General features: G+C 34.9%; 1 protein-coding gene across 2 annotated transcripts in view; it reads left to right on the forward strand.

Annotated features, from left to right (window-relative positions):
• Positions 1 to 22,180, forward strand: part of PELI1 (pellino E3 ubiquitin protein ligase 1) — a 54,647-nt gene that overhangs the window by 22,394 nt on the left and 10,073 nt on the right. Inside the window, exons 1-3 of one of the 2 annotated variants that reach the window (XM_045828403.1) lie at positions 8,081 to 8,168; positions 20,331 to 20,470; positions 22,014 to 22,143. In XM_045828403.1, the coding sequence (XP_045684359.1) occupies positions 20,400 to 20,470; positions 22,014 to 22,143 (201 nt within the window). In that variant the 5' untranslated portion in view covers positions 8,081 to 8,168; positions 20,331 to 20,399. Of the gene's footprint in view, positions 1 to 8,080; positions 8,169 to 20,330; positions 20,471 to 22,013; positions 22,144 to 22,180 lie in introns of those variants that run through there. The other variant, XM_045828402.1, reaches the window with a different exon arrangement.

The raw sequence follows: 22,180 nt of genomic DNA on the forward strand, positions 1-22,180 counted from the left end.
ATGTGGTATAATGCTGATTGTTCTCAGTGTCTCAGTTTGATTGCTATCAACTTCAGCTGGTCTACCCAACCATGGAGCATCGTCCAGTGAGAAATCTCCAACACAAAACTTTGTAAACCACTTTTGACATATTCTGTCAGTCACAGCACTTTTTCCATACACTGCACAAGTCTTTTTTTGCATCTCAGCTGCATGTTTACCTTTCTTAAAATAATAAAGCATAGTACTCTGAAAATGTTTATTTTCTCCTATTTTCAATATTAAAATGGCTACACAAAAATTCACCAATTTTGATGTTTTTTTAAAAATGCACATTGATATGACAGCTGTCACAGTACAGTCTAACAAAATTGTTTTGAATATAGTTAAACTAAGCACACTAGAGCCATTTTATGGAAGAAATTAAACACACTTTTTGGCCCACCCACTATTTCCCTCTCCATTTTCATATTAACTTCTTTTATATCATTTTTAATCTTTGGGAAAGAGAATTCTTTGAGGCGACTTCCCAAGAATCCCTAAAGTGAATTTTATGTGTTTACCACAGCCTATTTTCAGTCAGATTATCCCAATATTCCACCCAAATTTGGCAAAAAACAATTTTACCATAATGCAGTAATAAAGAGACTAAAAATTTTAATTTGATATAATACATTATATTTAACCTAGACATTGTTGCTAGACATACCGGTATTCTGGCCCTGGGTTGGATAACTGTTGCTGTGTAGAATGGTAGAAAGACACATGCTTAAATTCACATCTCAGCTTTTGCCACTTAAAGTCTAAATAACATTAACAAATTTCTTTAACCTGATTTCCTCATCTGTCATAAGACAGTTGTGAAGATTGACTTTAACAAATGTAAAATTCTTAGTATCTGCTACATAGTAGATAGAACATGTTTGTTTTCTTCCGCTCTGTGAAACCTTGGCTATAGGCTTTTGATTGACTCCAGAGTCAAATTTGATCTCTTTACCCTTGGCTCTTATGGCCTACTGTATTAGGTGCTTCTTTACCTTTCAGCTGCATCTCATTCATTTATTAAACATTTATTTGGTGCTTGCTGATAGGCACTGAGCTTAGAGACATTGTCCTTGATTTCCAAAGACTTACTGTTTTTTGATCTCCTAACCAAACCCTTCACACCAGGGAACCTGCTAACTTTCCCCTTTCCTAAGCACACAATATGGTTTTTTTTCCCCTTTTTTTTTTTCGGTCTTGGTGTATGTTGTTTCTAACACCTGGAATGTCTGTTCTCCACTTATCAAAATCTAATTTGTCACCCAGGGCCCAACTCAATATCCCTCCTTCTATGAAGTTTTCCCTGGATCCTCTTCCACTAAAGTAGTAGCACCTTTTTGGGGGGTGGGTGGGCAGGGAGGTTCTTACAGCAACTATGGTCTTTTGCTTTAATACGGTACCTGTTCTATACTGATTTGGGTTGGGTTGATTAATTTATACCTTTCTTTCATAACTGTGAGTGAGTGGTAGTATAGGGAATCATACCTTTTACATTAGTTTGAATATTGGATTAGTAATTGCATTATTAGTGACTGTAGATGCACAAAATTAAAAGGAGACTACAGCCCTCAGCTTGGAAATTGTTCCAATACCTAAATTAATTAAACTGCAAGGGAAGCCCATAATTGCTATTAGTAGAAGAAATCATTAATAAACATTTAATGGAAAGTACTAATCTAGACTATTGGAGAAACGGTGGCTCTTCATAATCCTGTTGTGAAGAGATACCATCTCAAAAACTAGAAGTATTAGTTTTGATTTTTTAAACTATTTTTTAGCTATTTAGCCAAATAGTATTATAAGATAATATTTTCCTTTATAATAAAAGAAAAACATCAGTAAAGTGTTTTTCTGAGTTGTGTGAGCTATACTAGTAATTATGGAACATGAGCAGGACAGGGGAATTCTTGATTTACAGCCAGTCTGTCAGAAGTAAGGGAGGCCTGAATGTGTGACTGGTAGGAACCTAAAGTGGGGCAGTCTTGTGGAACTGAGCTCTTTAATTTATGGGATCTGAGGTAAGTCCAGGTAGTGTCAGAATTCAGAATTGAATTGAATGGTTGGACACCCAGTTCGTGCCAGAGAATTGATTACTTGGCTGGTGTCAGAGATTACAACCATCAGTTGCATTTATTTAAAGTGATGTAAGATGTTAACAGAAATCTATGTCTACAATTAAAGCTAGATTGAAACAGAATAGGAGATTAAAAATTCCAACCCTAGTTATGAATTTTGTAATTTCTGGTACTAAAAGCAGTTGGTTTGGGAAAGTCTTCAGCTCTGTAAAAACTTATATTACATATCTTGTAGAATGTTCAAATGATTATTCCCTCAGTCTGGTTTTAGAAGAAGTATAAATATCTAGATTTTTTAAAACTTACACAAGTTCTAAAGCTGCACAGTTTTTCTGGTGTTTTGTTCTTCAAAAAAATCAGTATTTGAATTCCAAATGTGTGCCCACAACCAGTGATCTTAAGTTTATGGCAGATTTTTAAAAATGTGATAAATGCTCTGTTTATTTATTATAACAGTTTTAGTGAGATTATTTATATATTACACAGTTCACCCACTTAAAGTGTACACCTCAATGGTTTTTAGTATAGTCACAGTTGTGCAACTATCACAACAATCAATTTTAAAACATTTTCATCACCTAAAAACCCTATAGCCTTTAGCTGTCACTCTCCAGTCCCTGCAGTCCCTACCCCACCCCAACGCAGCCATAGGTAGCCACTAATCTTACTTTTTGTTTTTTTCCATTTTGGACATTTCATATTAATGGGATCAACAATGTATAGTCCTTTTTGACTGACTTCTTTCACTTAGCATAATGTTTTCAAAGTTCATCCATGTTGTAGCATGTATCAGTATGTTATTCCTTTTTTATTGCCAAATAATACTCCATTGTTTAGATATACCACATTTTCTTTGTTCATTCATTAGTTGATGGACATACAGATTGTTTCCCTTTTTTGGCTTTTATGAATAATGTGCATTATAAACATTTGTACACAGGTCTTTGTGTAGACATATGTTTTTATTTCACCTGGGAGTAGAATTCCTGGGTCATATAATAACTTTATGTATAATCTCTTGAGGGACTGCCAGACTATTTTGCAAAGTAACTGCACCATTTTTCTCTCCTACCTCAAGGTTGCAACTTTTCTACATCCTTGCCAATTCTTGTCATTAACTGTTTTTGATCATAGCCATCCTAGGGAGTGTGGAGTGTATCTCATTGTACTTTTGATCGGCATTTTCCTAATGACTAATGATGTTGAGTATGTTTTCATGTACTTACTGGCTATTTGTATTTCTTCTTTGGAGAAATGTCTGTTCATATCCCTTACCAATTTTTAATTGGGTTTTTTATTTTTTTATTATTTAATTGGGAGAGTCTTTATATATTTGTATGTAGATACAGATTTATCTGTATCAGGTGATTTGCAAATATTTTTCCTGTACTTTAGGTTATCTGTGGCATTCCATTATTTTTCTTTTTTGAAATTTTGTTTTTCCATTACAGCTTACATTCAGTATGATTTTGTATTAGTTTCAAGTGTACAACATAGTTGTTAAACAATTATAAACTTTACAAAGTGGCCCCCCCAGTATTTCCAGTACCTACCTGGTACCGTACATGGTCATTATAGTATTATTGACTGTATTCTCTATGCTGTACTTACATCTCTGTGACTGTTTTGTGACTACCAATTTGTACTTAATCCCTTCACGATTTTCACCCAGTTCCCCAAATCTCTTTCCCTCTGGCAACCATCAGTCTGTTCTCTGTATCAATTAAGTCTATTTCAATTTTGTTTGTTTATTTTGTTCTTTAGATTCCACATATAAATGAAATCATATGGTATTTGTCTTTCTCTGACTGACTTATTTCACTTAGCATAATACCCTTTAGGTCCATCCATGCTGTTGCAAATAGTGAGATTATATATATTTACCACAACATTTTTATCCACTCATCTATTGATGGGCACTTGGGTTGCTTCCATAACTTGGCTATTAGATAATGCTGCAGTGAATGTAGAGGTTTATATATTATTATGAACTACTGTTTTGGGGTTTCTTCAGATATATACCCAGCAGTGGAATCACTGGGTCATAAGGCAGTTGCATTTTTAACTTTTTGAGGCCCCTCAGTACTGTTTTCCGTAGGGGCTATACCAATCTGCATTTCTACCAACATCCAAGGGTTCCACATTCTCACCAGCACTTGTTTGTTAATTTATTGATGCTAACCATTCTAACAGATATGAGGCAGTATTTCATTGTGGCTTTAATTTGCATTTCTCTGATCATGATTGATGTTGAATGTCTTTTCATATATCCTCTTTGGTGAAGTATCTATTCAGGTCCTCTGTGTGGCAGTACTTTTGGTATATAGATTTCTTTGTTTTGTTTAAGGAGACTTCCACATTAGCAAAGTCCATAAAGTGAGAGTGTGAACAGCTAATTTGGGGAGGCATGGCCTATCTGGTGAGCAGAAAGAAACAAATCTCCATGGTTTGCTAATTGTATTTTTTATTTGACTTATTTTTAGCTCTCTCTTTCTGGTATAAAATTATAATAACGCACAGCAGAGAATAAAACTAGAGGTGAAGATTTGGCCATCTCATGTGATAATACTGTACTTACATAATGCAAGGTATGAGTTACTTGTTGGCTGACTGCTCTGTTCTTTAGAGTTTGTGTTATTGCCTCCAAAACTAATGAAACTAGTATAGTAGTCAGAAAGGTCTATTTACTTAGCCTAGTGACCTTCATCAATAACTTACCCTCTCTGGATATAGATTTTTTCTCATCTATAAAATAGAGGGAATTGGAAGGAAAATTGAGCAAGTTGAGCAGGTTATTTTTTAAGGTTCTTTCCAGCTTTAAAATGTGATATGATACAGTTAAACCAGTGATTGTTTTTCTTCTCCCTGTCCCAGTGAGGAAGAATTACGCCTTACTGAAAAATCTTAGGCTTCAGTGTATGGTACCTTCTCCTCAAAAAGATTAGAGTTAGATGGATTGGACAAGTAAAAACCTTGACACATGTAGATATTCGGGAAGGAGTTACTGCAGAATAACAAATGCTTTCTATGTGAGTTTACCTTTTAGGTTAGAGGAACATTACCTAAGTGTCACCAGTGAGGCACAACTAAAGGATGGAATAATTTACACACCTGCTGTGGGTGTGGCTAGAAGCAAAGGGCCTGTGAGGAATGAGTGCTTCATTGCTTCCTTAGAAGTACTCAGACATCATTAAAGAAGAAGCAAGCTCTAGGAGGTCAGTTGTGTTCAAGGGTAAAATCAAAACCTAGGCCACAGCTAAATAAGAAGAAAAATAGGACCATAAGAAAAAGAAAAGAAAAACAACTGAAAAGGCCTAGAAATTGTGGGGTAAGTGCACAGTTGTGGGGAGGGAGGGGGAGGTTTGTTTTAGTTTTTTCTGGAGTAATTTTTGAACATTTTCACAGTGTGTTGGAAGTTGATCGTTGCTCCTTGGTCTCAACTGAGGTAATTCCCAGAAGTTCAGACATTGTAGATGAAGACAAGGAAGTTTTCAGACACCTTTGAGCCAAGCCAGATATGGGAGAAGTGATGGGAAAGGTCATTTAGATGTAGGTTCATCTGTTCAAGTTTGGAAACTGATTCCCGCCAGCCAAGAAAGCTCATTACAGTTTTGTTTTTGTATTTGACTGGTCTCCATGGTGTTATTAATCAGACATCACTGTAAATACAGCATATGTGAAAAGCAAAAAGAAGGAAGTTCTTTACCAAAAAAAAATCAGAATTCAGATTGGGAAAGAAAAACTTAAAAATTAATTCCAGCCCTTCTCTCTCTTGTCCTATTATAAAAGTAGTTCACATTCTCGGGAAAAAAAAAAAAGAGGTTTTGTTTTTGATGTGTAAGAGCTCTTTAAGAAAAATATATTCCCTTAGGAGATAGATTATTTTTTATAAATAGAGCTTGATATACATGAGGAATCTTCATACTCTTAATGCTCTTCTCAATCATTAAGGTAGTTCACGTGAGCTATTGATACCTTGGTTGCCGTAAGAATTGAACAAGAATTACATTCTTACAATTAATAAGAGAGTCAGTGTGTTGGTCTAAAGGATGGCAGGTCCTCAGGTTTTGTTGTGGCACAGTCACAACTACATTCCGTTTCGTATGAGTATTGGGCCTGTCATGTCCGGCTTCTTGAGTAGTTTCAACAGACTAGAATCACATGACCAAGGCAGACTCACCAAACAGCAGAATCTTAGAATATGTGCGGATCATATGTATGGATGTGTTTCCTGGACTGGATGTGTATCTATGTTGGACAAAAGCAGGATACCTGAGCAGATTTATGTCACAGTAGCCTCTGTGGGCCTGCTGCCAGCAGAACAAGCAAAAGAAACATTACGCAGATTTACTGAAGAACAGCTTCAGGGGTTGTGACACAGTTGTGGAATGCTGGGAAGCAACAGAATTAAACTTGCTGCTGTGAAGTGGAGGGTGGTTCACCTTGTACCAAGGCATTAGGTGACAAGATATTATTAGACTTAGGACCACCAACAGTATTTTTATATAGGAGAATATCTGCCCCTAGACTCAAGTCGAATATGTTTAATGGGTAGATAGTATAGATCAATGATTTTCAACCAGTGTGCTGCAAGGATTTTTAAGACATGCAATACTAACTATTTAGTCAGGGGGCACTGACCACTCTTCCCTTACATTGTGAAATAAAAAGATGACAGTAGCCATTCAGTGTGAATGTCCTGTCCTGAACCATAAATATATAGGTCATAATAGAATTGCATCTTATTGGTCACATTGCATAATAAACTTGTGTTTGATTGGTTAATTCTTGTTACCAGAAATCCTCATATATAAGTTTAGACATTTGATATTTTTAAAAGTCACTTCAGAACAAAAAGGGTAGGTAATTCCTTTTTTGTGTAAATAGATCAAAATTGTATCTATTTTTTGGTCAAGTTGGCAAAAAATACATTTCTTGGTGTGCCACAGAATCTTAGTAATATTTTATGTGTTCCATAACATGAAAAAGGTTGAAAATCACTGGTATAGATGATTTGCATATGCAGCTTTTTAAACAAGCTTGAACTAGCATTTACTCTTAGGACTTAATTTAGCATGTTTTAAAAAATCTTAAATGTAATTAAGCACAAAGCAAGTTAATCTTTGGCTGTGTAAAAGAATCAACTAGTTTCTTGCACAACCCTTCCCCATAAGAAAACACATAAGGTATAGGATAATCTGGAGTAGTAGCAGGCAAGAACTACTCAAATGAAGTTTACCCTATCCAAATGAAGTTATCCTATCCAAATAGGATAATCTGAAGTAGGTATTTGATGAAGCTTGTATCCTCCCAGTTCACCTCTGGGTACTGCTGTCGTTTCTCCGTGTTCATGAGCAGCTAATGAATCTGATTTATTTTAAAGTATAAAGCTGGTCAGTTGAAAATGAGGTTGAATTTTCACCTATTCTTGTGCCTGGGATATATAGTGTTTTATAACAAAACCAAAATACCTGATTCATTTGCTAGTGCTAAAAGGGGGCACTCTTTCTTCACATATGAATTGTATTGATTCTTGTGGGGTTTTTTTTTAATGGAGTGTTTCTTAACAGATTATTATACCCAATCTGTTAAAATAGGCTAGGCTATTACACTGTCATGAAAAGGTAGGTTAGTGTCATAGCTATACTTCTGACATTTATAGAGCATTTATATAGTTAATTAAATCAGCCTTTTAAGAAATAGAATATAATCCCTTTTAAAGTACCTAATTCCATAACTTCAAAGTAAGCCTGTGTTAAAAATTGTTCTGTGCTTCCTGCTGACTTCCGTTTCTTCCGTTTTGGGCCACAGACTTCCTTAAGGAGGAAGTGAGAGAGAAGTGAATTCTCACTTCAGCCAATAGAATCTAGAATTATATAGTGTTTACCTATTTTGCATAACACAGGCTCACCCACACACATTATGAGATGCTTAAGTGAAAGAACACTGAGCAGACAGCTATTCAGTGTGTGATTCCAAGTGTAATTGGAAGATGCTTTAAATACTATCTGGATTTTATGTTCTGCTGAGAAGGTCGTTTGTCTGGCTTGTGATAAACCATGGAATAAAGAGGTAGGTGTTCTCTGGTTTAATTTTTAGTGTAACATTGTCAGTGCCTGAGGTTAAATGTAAGTTTGTAAAAGGAATGATTTGGATCATAATTAATCAGATCACTTATATTTAATTGTTTCATATTGTTTCACATTCAGCTTTAGAAGTGTATTATGTATGAACTGCATTTCCTTCTGTTTTAGAGAAAAGGCTGAATAAATCTCAAGTTCCAAGGGTTTTGTATTTTTAGGGAGGCTTTACACTGATTCGCACCTCCTGTCAGTATTTAAGAACGCATAAGAAAAATAACTGGGTGTTTATTGCCTGTCAGCAGAGCTGAAAACTCTTCATTTGTAATACTTTTCCATCTAAGCTGCAGTATTTGCGTGTGTGTTTTTTACATGCTTTGGAACTTAATATTGTGTGTTGTTTTCTTTTGAGTTACTAGGTTTGAGAATGATGGTGCTGCCATTGTACTTTGGTGCTGACAGTTTTATTCAGAATTGTTTTTTTGTTTTTTGTTTTTGTTTTTACCATAAATCTCCTGAATTACTCTCAAAGAGATCTAGACCTTTGGGATAACTTCAGTCTACTGTTTAAACATTTTCACAAGATAGGGAAAAAATATAAAGAATTTTTTTAATATTGAGACTCTTACTTTATAAGGATTTTAACTAATGTTTCTACCTCAATATTTTGTTCTTCCTCTGATATGGTGGGAAGAGATTTAATAATTTTAGATTTGGTAATTTATGGGAACACGAGGGGGTGCTCTTTCTGCTAAAAAATGAACAATGATAGTTCCCAGCAGTTTTTTTTTAGTCATTTTATTTTTATTAAAAGAAAGATAATTGAGAATGTTTTCTTTCTATAGGAAATTCATGAAAAACTGAATCTGCTTGTTAGAATACTGACATGTTGCCCAATGATGTGTTCCTTTTTTTTTTTTAATCATTTTCTAATCTGTTTGTGAGGAGGAAATGTTCATTCTCTTGTGTATGTATAAAGTGGCAGTTACTGTAAATCAGTGATGAGGAGAGTTACAAATTATGATCATAATTTAAATTGATCATAATTTACCTATTGATGTATTTGTAATGTAAAAATACAATAATAATTAGAGAGGAAATTTGTAGAAATAGCCCAGCTGTATGTATGTACTGTTTTCCTAATGAAAGAGTTAAATATGAATACCATACAGATTTGAAATATTCACTTAGCTAAAAAGTAGATGTACTTAGCTCCTCACAATGGCTGTAAATTACTGTTGTAAAAATTTATGGAGAAAACATTATTATTTGGTCAATGAAAGATCAGCTTCTACTTTTAGAACTTTTCATGAAGCAAAGAAAACTAGAACTCTCATAAGATGAAACTTTTGTTTGTTGGTGAGATTAGTAACAGTTATCTTCTAGTAATGATTCTCTGTCAGTAGCTAACTTTACTCTTAGAAGCAGTATTGGAGATTCAATTGTAATTTGAATTTTCAACTACATTTTTTCCCATACCTTTTAAAGATAGTTTATAATGGAGTTGTGAAACTATTAACTTTCCTGTAAGGGCAGGAACTGCATATACTAAATCTTAATTTTACTTAGCTGCACCATTTTTTCCCTTATTGAGAATCAAACATTTATACAGCATTCAACCTTGAAACTAGTTGTAATGATTTTTGAGGCCTTTGATTATATTTCAAGGCCTGTTATACATTAGAACAGTAGAAAAACTAGAATTTTCTACATTGTATCCAAGTTATCTATAAAGAACAGATTATAAACATTTGTTTAGATACTGAGAAATAAAGGTGAAACTCTGAGAAAATAATTAAATCTTAAGTGATGGGTCAGCATCACCATAAATTAATGAAGTGTTATTATTACTAGGACCTGCTTTGTATGCCTACCTAAATACATATTAGATATTTAACAGACACTTGGTTTTGTTGGGTTTTTTTTTTTTTCATATTACATTTGTTCCTTGAAAATCACTGGCTTAACTTGCACAGTTTGAATAATTGCAGGAGACCCAGAAGTCTATGACTTGTGTAGTTAATGAGTGAACCAAGCAGATAGCCCAGCATCCAGATTTCAGTCCTGCTTTGGTTGCTCATGACAAATTCTGTGAGGTGTGGGAAATACTGTCACCATTTTACAGGATGAGAAAATCATGTGCCTATAGAGCTGGTTTTATAGACTTGGTAATTCATGAAGGATCCTGTATATATATAGCCCACAAGGGCCAGCGTTCTCAAGAGTTGACCCTATGTCCAGTCGTTGTTTTACTTAGTCCTTCATAAGTGTCTCCTCTGGCTTGAGGAAAGCATGACAATGAAATAATTAGTGAATAATTCAGGAAAGTGTTTGACTTTCTGGCTTTTTAAAATGAAATATCAGAATTACCCAGGGCTGGTGCTTCCTTACTTTTCTTCCTCCCAGATCCTCCCCTGTCTATTCCCTTTCATAAACTTTTTTAAGAGCAGAATTCCGGCAGTTAGGTAGACAGACTCAGATAAATTCAAATATGATAGTTAAAGATTTCAGTGTATAGCATTAATTCAGAAGCTGTGATATAATTGCATATACAAAGTGTTTTCTGATAAAAACTACCTATAACATTCAATAGTAAAATTGCCCTTGTATCTTTTTTTTTTTTTTTTTTTAAGAAAAACCAGTGAAGCATAGTTTTGTCAAATTCTGGTCAATATGTTGGTGGGTTACTTTAGTTTAGATACTGTTCAGTTCAGTGTGTGGCCACGCTTGTGTAGTAATATTCTCCTAACCAAAGGGGCAGTTTCAGATCAGAAAGAGGGCATGAGACCTGGCAGATGCTGTGATTTGACAGGATCATCACAGCTTGGACATCTTGTATCTTTAGGTGGTAAGAAGACTGAAAAGAGGCAAACTGTGAATCTTGAATTCATATTTTAATGCCTTTTATTAAATTCAAAGGGCTATTTTGTTTTTCATTATTATTACTTTTACTTTTTATTTTCAAATAAGTTAGCCTTACAGAAAATGTGGGAAGTAAAAGGAATTAAGCTTATATATATTCTATAATCAGCTTCCTCTAAAGTTTAACAATCTTTATAGCCAGAATATATTTATAAAAACCAGGAAATAAACATTGATACAATACTATTGGCTAAACTGGAGACCATATTCAATTTAACCAATTTTTCACTAATGTCCTTTTTCTGTTTCAAGATCCAATTCATGATGCTATATATTCTATATAGTTGTTGTAGTTGTTGCATCTCCTTTATCTACCCCAATCTGGGAATTTCTTTGTTTTTTCTTGTGCTTCATGACCATGGCACTTTAAATGAGTACTGATAGATATTTGCAGAACATTTGTCAATTTGAGTTGTTCTGATGTTTTTTCATGATTAGATCAAGGTTATGCATTTTTTTGTCAGTGTATCACAGAACTGATGTGTTCTCAGTACATTATAATCAAAGGATGCATGATATCAAAAATATCTCATTACAGATAGTTAAACTTGGTCAGTTGGTTAAGATGGTCAGTTGGTTAATTATATTTATAATTAATAAATATCTTTGAGGTTATTGTTTTCTTTAAAAGAAAAAAATCCACGTAACTTGGTCAGTGTTTTATAAGGACTAAAGAAAACCCAGATTATTCTGTTTCTGGGGGTAATTTAACTGTCCAGAATAATCATTACACAGTACCTTTTTTGGAAGGGCCCATAACTTACATAAGATTGATATGGTTTATTCCTGGAATAGAAAAATATGACCATGGACTCAGTGTTCTGTTTTTTAAATTATTATTTCATAAGTTGGTATAGATTTAAATTGGTTGGAAAAAATGAATAAAGTCATTCATTCATCAAAACCAAGTTTAAATTTTATCCAAGGAAATTTTAAACTCAGCTTTAAATGACTGAATTACTGAGAAAATTAAAATCGTTAGTCAGTATTACAGAAGTTGATCCCCATGTTAGGGCAATAGCATTTAATGTAAACTCTCACTCTTTAATACTTTATCCCTAGTAGGAAAAGAGTTGGGGATTTTCTTGTTTGTTGTTTAATTTCCCAAATTAGTTCTCTAGTCCCCCCAGTCCCTTGTGTTTTCAGCAGTTCCAGAGTATTAACTAGAGTTTGAAACCATAGGCTTCTTATCTATAAGATGAGTGTTATTATAGTTTCTATCTCATATAGTTGTTCTGGGGAGTAAATCAGATAATACATGTAAAGTGCTCCTAATAGTGTTTGGCACAGAGACAGAACCCAGCGTTAGCCACTATGAAAGAAGGTGAGCAGAGCATGAGCTGACTGCCAGTGTTGGATGCTAACTTTATAAAATGATAGAATTTCCCATGAATATACTTTTTTGTTCCAAATAACTATCTAATCCCGCCAAATTGTGTACTTTCTGCAGAATTTTGTTCAGGACTTTAATGGTTAAACCTAGGGGAATTTCTAGTCCTCCTTTCTGAGAAGTATATTCTAGAACTTTGGCAATCTAAAAGAATTGAATACAGGCCGAGTAAGCATGGGTAAGGTACAATAAAAATGTTTCAGTCCTTTGTTGTGTCTTTTAAAATAACATTTTCTAAATGTGGGGAATTAGTGATCATTTTGGCATAGGGTGGTGTGGTTGTATTTAAACCCCTTCCCTGATCAGGAATACTGACTGCCCTGCAGTTTCTTCTTGCCTGTCACTTTTCAAGGAATACATGAAGTTTTGTGTTCCTAGGCTGTCAGGACTTACTTCTAATACAATTTTCTTCTTGATAGTACCAGGAATTTGACTTAATGTAATACCCTGCTTTTCCCCTTGGGTTCCTGTCTCCACATCCCATTTTTTATTTGTTTGTTTGTTTGTTTGTTTTTAAGATTTTATTATTTATTTTTAGAGTGAGGGAAAGCAAGAGGAAGAGAAACAACGATGTGTGAGAGAAACATGGATCACTTGCCTCTCACATGCCCCCAATGGCAGACCTGGCCCACAACCCAGGCACATGCCCTGACAGGGAATCAAACTGGCAATCTTCCAGGTTGCAGGCCAGCACTCAGTCCACTGAGCCACACCAGCCAGGGCTCCCCACCCCATTTTTTAAACAAATATGCAAAGTCCCCTTCATTTACTGAAGTTTTTCTTGTTGGTCACTATCAGGAAACAGGGTTGACAAATAAAGTGAGCACTGAGGAAGTGACAAAGGTTCAAATCTCAAAAAGCACTAGTCATAGCAAATAGTGGTTACAAGTCTTTGCTGGAGTATAACTTGTTTAGGGTTTATTTTACACAGGTATATCTTCTAGTTATAGTCTCTTTCCTAAATGGTTCCATTGTGCAGAGTATCTCATTCTTTTTTAGGAATCAGTCCTATCAAACCTTGTCTGGGGTGTGATAATTGGTATCAGAAAACCCAGACTAATTAACTTCTAGGAGCTTCATTTCCCCATTTATAAAATGGGGATAACAATTTTATTTGATGCAGTTGTGTTAGAGATAAATGAGTTAATGCATGTTAAATCAGTATAGGGGATTTGGTTCTAACTCTGCCAAATATTACCTGTTTGGCCTTGAACTAGTCACTGGTGTTTCTGACTGACATACTGAGTTCCCTTATCTAGAAAATGGATTTAATAAGACTTTCCTACCTAATTCACAGGGCTGTGATATGAGGGTCAAATAAAATAATCTTATGTGAAAGCATTTTGCTAATTAACAGTCTGTGCAAGTGCACTATAGACCTTAATCCAAGGTTGATCCAGATTGACACTCCTTTTGATTTAAAAGAATTCCTCCATGCTTTCCAAAGCCTGCTTTTAATTTTTCTAGGCATGGGTCTTCTGGGTCAAGAAGATATTTCCTTATCTGGCCTCTACAGGTTAACGTTTCTATAAACATCAGTCTACCAGCACTGGCTATATAGGTACTTACCTTCAACTACTTGACAGAGGTTGTTTCAATATTAAAATAATCAAATGCATAGGAATATTAATAATTACTATCAAGGTATGTTGGTAGTTCTCCCATTGCCACTCCCAGCCATCTTTCAGTTCTAATAAAATACTGAAACTACAGCTATCTTTAAAGCCATTGCCTTTACTAACACAAGTGTGAGTGGAAACCCTTTAAGACATCAGTATGATGTTAATAAGAAAACATCTTTAAGATGCCTTATTACTATGTGCTGAGCACTATGTCAAAAGTAGGGCAAATTACCCTCCTGAAAACTAATTATCATCCCCAATTTGAGATTTAGAGCAGTGGCTCTCATAGGGTGAAGGGTGGGAAGGTGAGACATTTTTGACTAGCACAACTATAGATGCTACTGGCATCTAGCGGTTATAAAGGCCAGGGGCACTGCTGACCCTCCTATCATCATAGGTCAGCCCTTCGCAATGCCGAAATGTTAGTAGTGCCAAGGTTGAGAAACCCTAGTGTATAGGAACAAATACTGTCCCTGGGAAGGATGTTAACTTATTTTCATCCTGGTAGAAAAACAATGATCCTAGTGGGTGATAGAATATCACAAAAGCCCTGTGAACTAGGTAGGAAAGTCTTATTATCTAGCATGTCGTTTGCCTTCCCTAAGGAGGAGGCTGGGAATTTGCCCAGGGAGTGAGTGCCCTGTATCATGGAAAAAGGAACATGGACATTATATCTTTTACTGCTGTACTGAGAAAGCTAGAAGACACTGACAAAAGTAGTAATCTCATACTCCTACTTCTGACACTATTGCTTCTCCTATCCCTGCTCTCCTTTTGTGGAAAGATGCTGCTTATTAATCCTGTTAATTGTGAAAAAAGGAAGAAGGTAATTAATTTTTCACTCTTACCAGTAAGAAACTGCTATAAATTTAACTTCCTTCAATCATCAGCTAACTTGGTTTCATAAAATGGCTTTGCCACAAATATACCAAAAAAGTTCTTTGTTTGAGTCATTCTTTTGAAATCAACCACAAAGGAACTCTAGTATAGATGGAAATCTGTTTCATCAGAAATAATGTATGCAATCCACATTATATTTTTATCATATCATTTTCATATTTTAATGTGTTTTTTTCTCAACACTCCTTTGAGCCTACTCACTTGCCCACCAAAATAGAAGTGTTCAAAAGATGAATATAAATATCTATATAAGGTCTGTTTTGTCCTTTATTTAGTATTTGTTTCCCTTTTTATTTTTTCAGGGCAGGAATTTTGTGTTTAGTAGGTAAGAAAAAGGGTGTGTTCAATGTAAATAATAAAAGAAAAAATATATTATGTTGAGGGAGCAGTTTGAGCAAAGATTGACTTCCCAGTTTTCCTTCCTTAAGTGAAAGAGACTATTATATTTTATGTTATAGAAAGTCATCTTTGGGGGAAGACTTGATTTGAAAATAGTTGTAGTCCACTGGCCTTTGAAGAACAAATGATCAGAATGTTGTATCAGTCAAATTGATAAGACTATTTCAAATTAATATGTATTTTATGGCTAACTTTTCTTGTTTTTCCACTATACACCAAAGGTAACACTATTCCAGAATATATTTGTTTAAAAAATATTTTTGACTTGGGAAGATTCCTGCTGATAGAGCAATATGCTTAATTTTTAAGGATCAAGTACAGGTTCAAAGTTACTGATATTATGTAGAAAACAGTCTTATCTTAGAAAGATTTTCCCTAATATTTTTTTCCCGTTTCAGGTAGAACTGATGGTGCTATTTCATGTTCTTTGTGCTGCATCTCTTTGGGATAGAACTGAATATGGCAGGGGGTAGGGGGATGAGTCTGACCAACTAACTTAATTGCATACCAACAGCTGGGCCCAGTAATTGAGGCATTAGAATAAACTTGATTGAAGTATGTAGTCATTTCAAGTCATCAAGTGCATGTCTTCAGAAATCGATGTTAAAGAATTCTGTATCTTATCCAGATTTTAAAGCAGAATATATAAAGAGAGTGCTAGAGCACTGTCTAGCTGCTAAGATTCTACAGTATTGTGAAGAGCATTAATCTTTCTTCAGAATAGAGAGATTCCAACAACTTCTTTACAACAGTCACCTGTCAACATGTATTAGAACTGCAATGAAAGGTTCAAGGAGAAAAAGCTGTCATGGCACATTTTATTCATAGTTTAAGATGCCAGTTATATGTAAATTGATTATATGCCATTTTAAATTTAAGAAAACTTTAAATTGGGTTATTTTAACCAATTGGTTATTATAACCAACATTATTCAAGTGTTTTACTATAGCACAGGTGGCAAACACAAGGCCCGTGGGCTGAATCCAGCCCTCCACCTTTTTTTACCCAGTGGCAGTGCTAAGCTCTCTCATAACTGTTAAGGGGTAGTTACATTTATACAGTCCTAAAATTACATTAGACCCTTTGAAGGCAACTGCAAGGATGATGTGGCCCCCAGTGAAAATGAGTTTGACACCCCTGTACTGTAGGTTTTCAATCATTAGATACAGAAATAGAATCCAAGCTTGAGTGTGTTCCTGCAATTGAAACTTTAGTTTCACTGATAAAATATCCCAAGATCAGGACCTAAGTAGAATGAGTGTAATTAGAAATACATTGTTTTTCTTGGCTAAGGTAAAAATTGTTTCTTTTTCTATAAAGGTAAGGACTAAATTAGAGTGCTATGTGCACATTACTTATAAATTCTTATTTTAGGACCACTGTAGTCTCATATATTTCCAGCTCCAAAATTCTCTTCAGCCTACTTTAGTCCCTTAATTTTTAGAGTTGAGGAAACATACTGCTTTGTTCATAGAGAGCTAGAACTAGAACATGAGCTAATACTTGCTAGCCATACAGTAGACTAATATCCGCCAACTATGAGCATTCGAATATCACTTTCAGATTTTTGCCATATCTGTGTAATACTATTTATACTATTCAAATAGACTTTAAATAAATAAGCTTTTTAAAAGGAAATTATTTGCAACTAAAAATGGAAAACCATCATTTCCTAAATTTTAAATAGAAATCCAAATGTAGACTAAGCAGTATTGTTAAAATTTAATTTAGAATTTGAGTTTAATTAATTCTTCAGATTTATTTGGGAAGATAAGAGGATTTTATAGTGTATTTGAGTGAATGGAGTTTTTCTTAAAATAATTCTTAAGTGTGTTTTACTTTAAAATTAATTTTATTAAGCATGTTTTAACTTACAACAAAGGTTAGTATGCTGTCTGAATTGCTAATCTAAATGTTTATGTCAGTTAAAAGGAATAAAAAGGTCAAGCTGGCTAAGCCTTCTTCTTGTTCTTAATCATTGGGCTGCAAATACTGTGTTTCTTTCTCTCCAAAAGTTGCACCTATATACAGGCTGCATTTTACTGTACAGTAGAAAAAAAATAGTAGGTATTTTTCATTCATGAGTTTCCTATGAAATCTTTTGGTGGAATGATAAAACCAGGACACTTTTATGGGTTAGCATTAGAGTTTTGTTGTGAACTTTTAGAACAAGCCTAATAGGAAGACTGGGGAGAGAAATAGACAGCAAATACCTAGTTCCATTAAACTGCTAATGAAATAGACCTGAGAGTATTGTGGGGATTGTTTATTATAGTGATTTTTCTGAAAAATCACATCAGAAGTGTCAGGCTTTTGTTTTTTATACTTATGTCAAATTTATATTTTTGTAATTAAACTTTTTTTTATAGATTCTTTTTCTTAATCCTCACTGAGGATTTTTTTTTTATTGATTTTAGAGAGAGAGGAAGTCGGGTGGTGGGGGGAGAGACATTGATGTGAAAGAGAAACGTGGATCCTCTGCCTCCCATTCTCAACCAAGCCACGAATCGAGCTTGAAACCTAGATACTGCCCTGACTGAGAATCTAGCAACCTTTTGGTTTTTGGATGATGCTCCAGCCAACTGAGTCAACCAACTGAGCCAGCCAGGGCTTAATTAAACTTTTATTTTGAGAGGATTGTAGATTCACATGCAATTGGAAGAAATACAGAGATTCTGTGTACCCTTTACCCCATTTACTCCAATGGTATAATATCTTATAAAACTTAATATTCAGTAATATTTCCCAACCACAATATTGATACTGTTAAAGATACAGAACACTTCACCACTTAAGTCCTTCCTATTGCCCATTATAGCCACACCCACTTAGGTCCTACTCCTGCCCCCTCCTTAACTCCTGCCAACCAGTAATCTGTTTTTCATTTGTATAATTTTGTCATTTGAAGAATGTTACCTTTGAAGGTTGTTAGCTTTTTTACTCAGCATATTTCTATATAGAGATTTCATCCATGTTGTTTTCATCTAACAGTAGTTTTATTCCTTTTTATCACTGAGAACTAGTCCACATAATAGGAATAAAGCTGCTCTAAACATTTGTGTACAGAAGTCTTCATTTCTCTAGGATAAATGCCCAGGAGTGCAATATATATATAATTGTCTTAACTATTTCCTTTACATATACTGGAACCACATCAGAAAGTGTTAACAATTTTTGCTTTGGCTTTCAGACATAATGTAGGAAATTCAAGAAAAGAAAAGCTTATTGTATTTGCCATATTTTTACTTACCATATTCTTACTTTTTGATGTTCCAAGGTTCTTTTCTTTTATCGTTTATTTTCTGCTTAGAGAATTTCTTCTGGTCATCCTATTAGAGTGGATCTGCTGGTGATAAATCCTCCTAATTTTCCCTCATCTGAGAATGTCTTGATTTCTCTTACATTTTTGCTGACTGTAGGATTCTGGGTTGACAGTTCTTTTCTTTGAGTGCCTGAAAAAAATATGCTACTTTCTTTTGGCTTATATAGTTTTTGGTAATAAATATACTGTCATTCTAATTGCTTTTCCCCTATAGGTAAGATGTAGTTTTGCTGTGTCTTCTTTCAAGATATTTTCTTTGCCTTTGGTTTTAAGAAGTTTAATTATGATGTGTCTTGTCATGGATTTCTCTTCAGATTTATCCTGTGCAGGGTTTCTTCAGCTTCTTGAATCTGTGGTTTTGTTTCTCTTTCCAAAGTTGATAAGCTTTCAGCCATTATTTCTTTCAGTACTTTTTCAGCTTCATTCTTTTTTGCTTTTCTGGGTTCTAGTGATACAAGTTTAAATCTTTTGCTGTAGTCCCACAGGTCCATGAGACTCTGGTTTATTTGTCTTTTCGTTTTTTGCTTTTTTCGTCTATTCATTTGTCATCTTGTTTATCTTTTTGCATGGTTTTAAATGTGTATCATGAATGATTTTCTATTGAAACCTGGGTATTTTCGTATTATGTTCTGAGACTGAAGATATTAACTTCACCTTCTGTTTCCACTGACTTTACGTGATACTACTTTGGCAGGGGAATAGGAGGTGCCTCCTTTTTGCGGCCAGCTGGACATAAAAGTTTGGATTCCTTACTCAGCCTCCGTTGACAATCTCCCCCAACCCCCCAGCCCAGGGAAAGAGATCCTTTTTACTGCTGTGGGTAAGGGTAGAAGTCCGGGCTCCCTATGTGATCTTCCCTGGCACTGCTAGGGTAAAGGTGGGGGCATGTTATCAACCAGCAGGGTGGAAGTCCTGGCTCCCTATTTGGCCTACCCTGACACTACCGCGGTTGGGAGGTTGGGCCTTCTCATTAGACCTCATGAGGTCAAAGTCTAGGCTCCTCACTCAGCTTTTGCAGCTCTGGATAGAGCTAGGGCCACAGTGTTTTCTGTGGTGTTTGACTGCAGTAGGGCAGTTATTGTCAAAAGTTTTCAGTCTTACTAAAGTCTGGTCCTTTCTTGTTCCTTTGTCTAGAGAGACTAGGCTTTTGTTGAGCTTTGTTTTTTTTTTTTTAATTTGCTAGTTGACATTTCAGGTTGCTGTAGGCAATTCCAAATCTGTTATATTAGGCAAAAAGAACACTTACCATTGTGTTGTTCCTTGGCTCCTGAGTTTCCTAGGTGGTTGGCCTTTTCTCTACTTTTCAGAGTCTTCCTATGCTTTATATGTAATGTTCAAGGTTTTTAGTTATACTTAGTGGAAATAATAGGGAAAAATAAGTCTACTCCATCTTCCTGGAAGTAGAAGTCCCCAAATTTACATTTTAATTTATTTATAAACAGTTTTATCAAATACATAATCATTACTGGGGGAAGTATTTCATATTTTATATTATGTGATAATTTGCATAATATTTGTACCAGATAGACTAGAAAATAACATCTTTATTTAAAGTGAAATTTATTGTTCACATTATTAATGAAAACTTTTCCCCTCTAGGAAATAATGCAAAAGGTGTCCCAAGGCTCCTGACCAGTGAACAAAGATTTGAGAAAAACAACCAAGCTCATGTTTTCTCCTGATCAAGAAAATCATCCATCCAAAGCACCAGTAAAATATGGTGAACTCATTGTCTTAGGGTAAGTTTTCTTCACCTGATGACATAAAATTGAATATTATACAGTAACTTTAATATCTAGGTTAAAAGTTGTTTTTTTGTTGTTGTTTTTTAGAATTTATATCTTACCTATTTACAGAAAGGATTTAAAGATACAGGGTACTATTACCAAGTCAGGAAACTCTTAATTCTCATTTTATGCCATCACTTATAAGTGCTCAAGTACTGCTTAAATTTTGCCTGACCCTCACCCCTAGATAGGACAAAGCTTCTTGAAGACGAAATGAAAATGTGTTGTCTAGAGCTGCATAATTATTTTGTCTTCACCATTTCTTGTTTTAGAAAATTTGCCTTGGCTGATGACTTTATTTTTTATGAAGGGTGGTCAATGTAATTGTTATATATTTATATATGGCATTCTTTGAGTAAACTCCCTTCTCTTCATTGTCAGCCACTAAAGTAGGCCATTTTACAATTACATTCTCCTCCAGCCTCAAAACTGTCCCTGGTCCCTGCTTCGTTTCCTCCCAGATTGACCATGACTTTAGGATGTGAGGGGGAAACAGTGAATGAGGCGAGATTATTATTAAACTACTGCCCGTGTCATGATGAAGCAGTAAAGAATGAAAAAAAAAGCATGACAACACCTGGATCTGCTTTGCTGGTGTCACATGTGTGACCTTTGGAAAGTATCTTAATTCCTCTGAGTCTGTGAGGAACTTCATTCCTCTGAGGAATAACTTAATTCCTAATCTGTAAGAGCAGAGAGTGATGCCAGTCCCTGAGAGTTTTTTATAGGGATGGATTAAGTATGGTGATGTATGGGGTAGAACCCAAGAGTGAGTTTACTACACAGTAAAGACCCAGATGATGTGTTTTGAACTTTTCTCCCAGTAGTTCAATCTTGATAATGTTGTCATGGAGAAAATGGACATGAGATCGGAACAACAAAAGTATATTTAACTGCTACTTAGCAGGCATTTCAGTTGGACAGGTTTTGCCAACATACGGTGAATGTGTACATTTACGTTTGGGTGGTTGAGACCTAACAAACAAGTCTAAAATTTCTCATTTGAAAAGTTCATCTATTTAAAGTGTTTGGTGCAAAATTAAAGGAGATTCTATTTTTAAAGTTTTATATTGTACTTTTAAAGATTAGATTAGCACACACAAGCATTCATTCACCTTTCGGAAAAAATAGAATGAGTCACAAGGAGTCAGATATGCTAATCAGCTCTTGGTTATCTTAAGAGGGAAGAAAAACACAGCTAACTCAAAGTAAAGAATGAAAAAAAAGCATGACAAACACCAGGATCCAAATTCTAGCTTTATATGTATAATCCAAAAGGTACTTCTCTATGACTTAGAATGTGGCCAGACGGAATCTCATTTTGTTTTATACCCAGGCAGCTGGGGAGCAGCAATTGCTAAAAAGAATTTTAGATACTTAGAATGTGGTAATAGATAATTAATTGGAATTGATCCTATAAGGCAAAGTAACACATCTGTTAGAATTGTGTAGTTCTTACAAGAAATCACCTAAACCTTTTTTTCCCCCCCATCAGGTATAATGGGTCTCTCCCAAACGGCGATAGAGGAAGAAGGAAAAGTAGGTTTGCTTTATTTAAAAGACCTAAGGCAAATGGGGTGAAGCCCAGCACTGTGCATATTGCTTGTACTCCTCAGGCTGCAAAGGTAAAAAAAAACAAACAAAAAACCCTGTAAATTAACT

Source organism: Phyllostomus hastatus, unplaced genomic scaffold, assembly GCF_019186645.2.
Source record: "Phyllostomus hastatus isolate PE091 unplaced genomic scaffold, TTU_PhHast_1.1 phas_scaffold_78, whole genome shotgun sequence".
In the NCBI taxonomy this organism is placed as follows: Eukaryota; Metazoa; Chordata; class Mammalia; order Chiroptera; family Phyllostomidae; genus Phyllostomus; species Phyllostomus hastatus.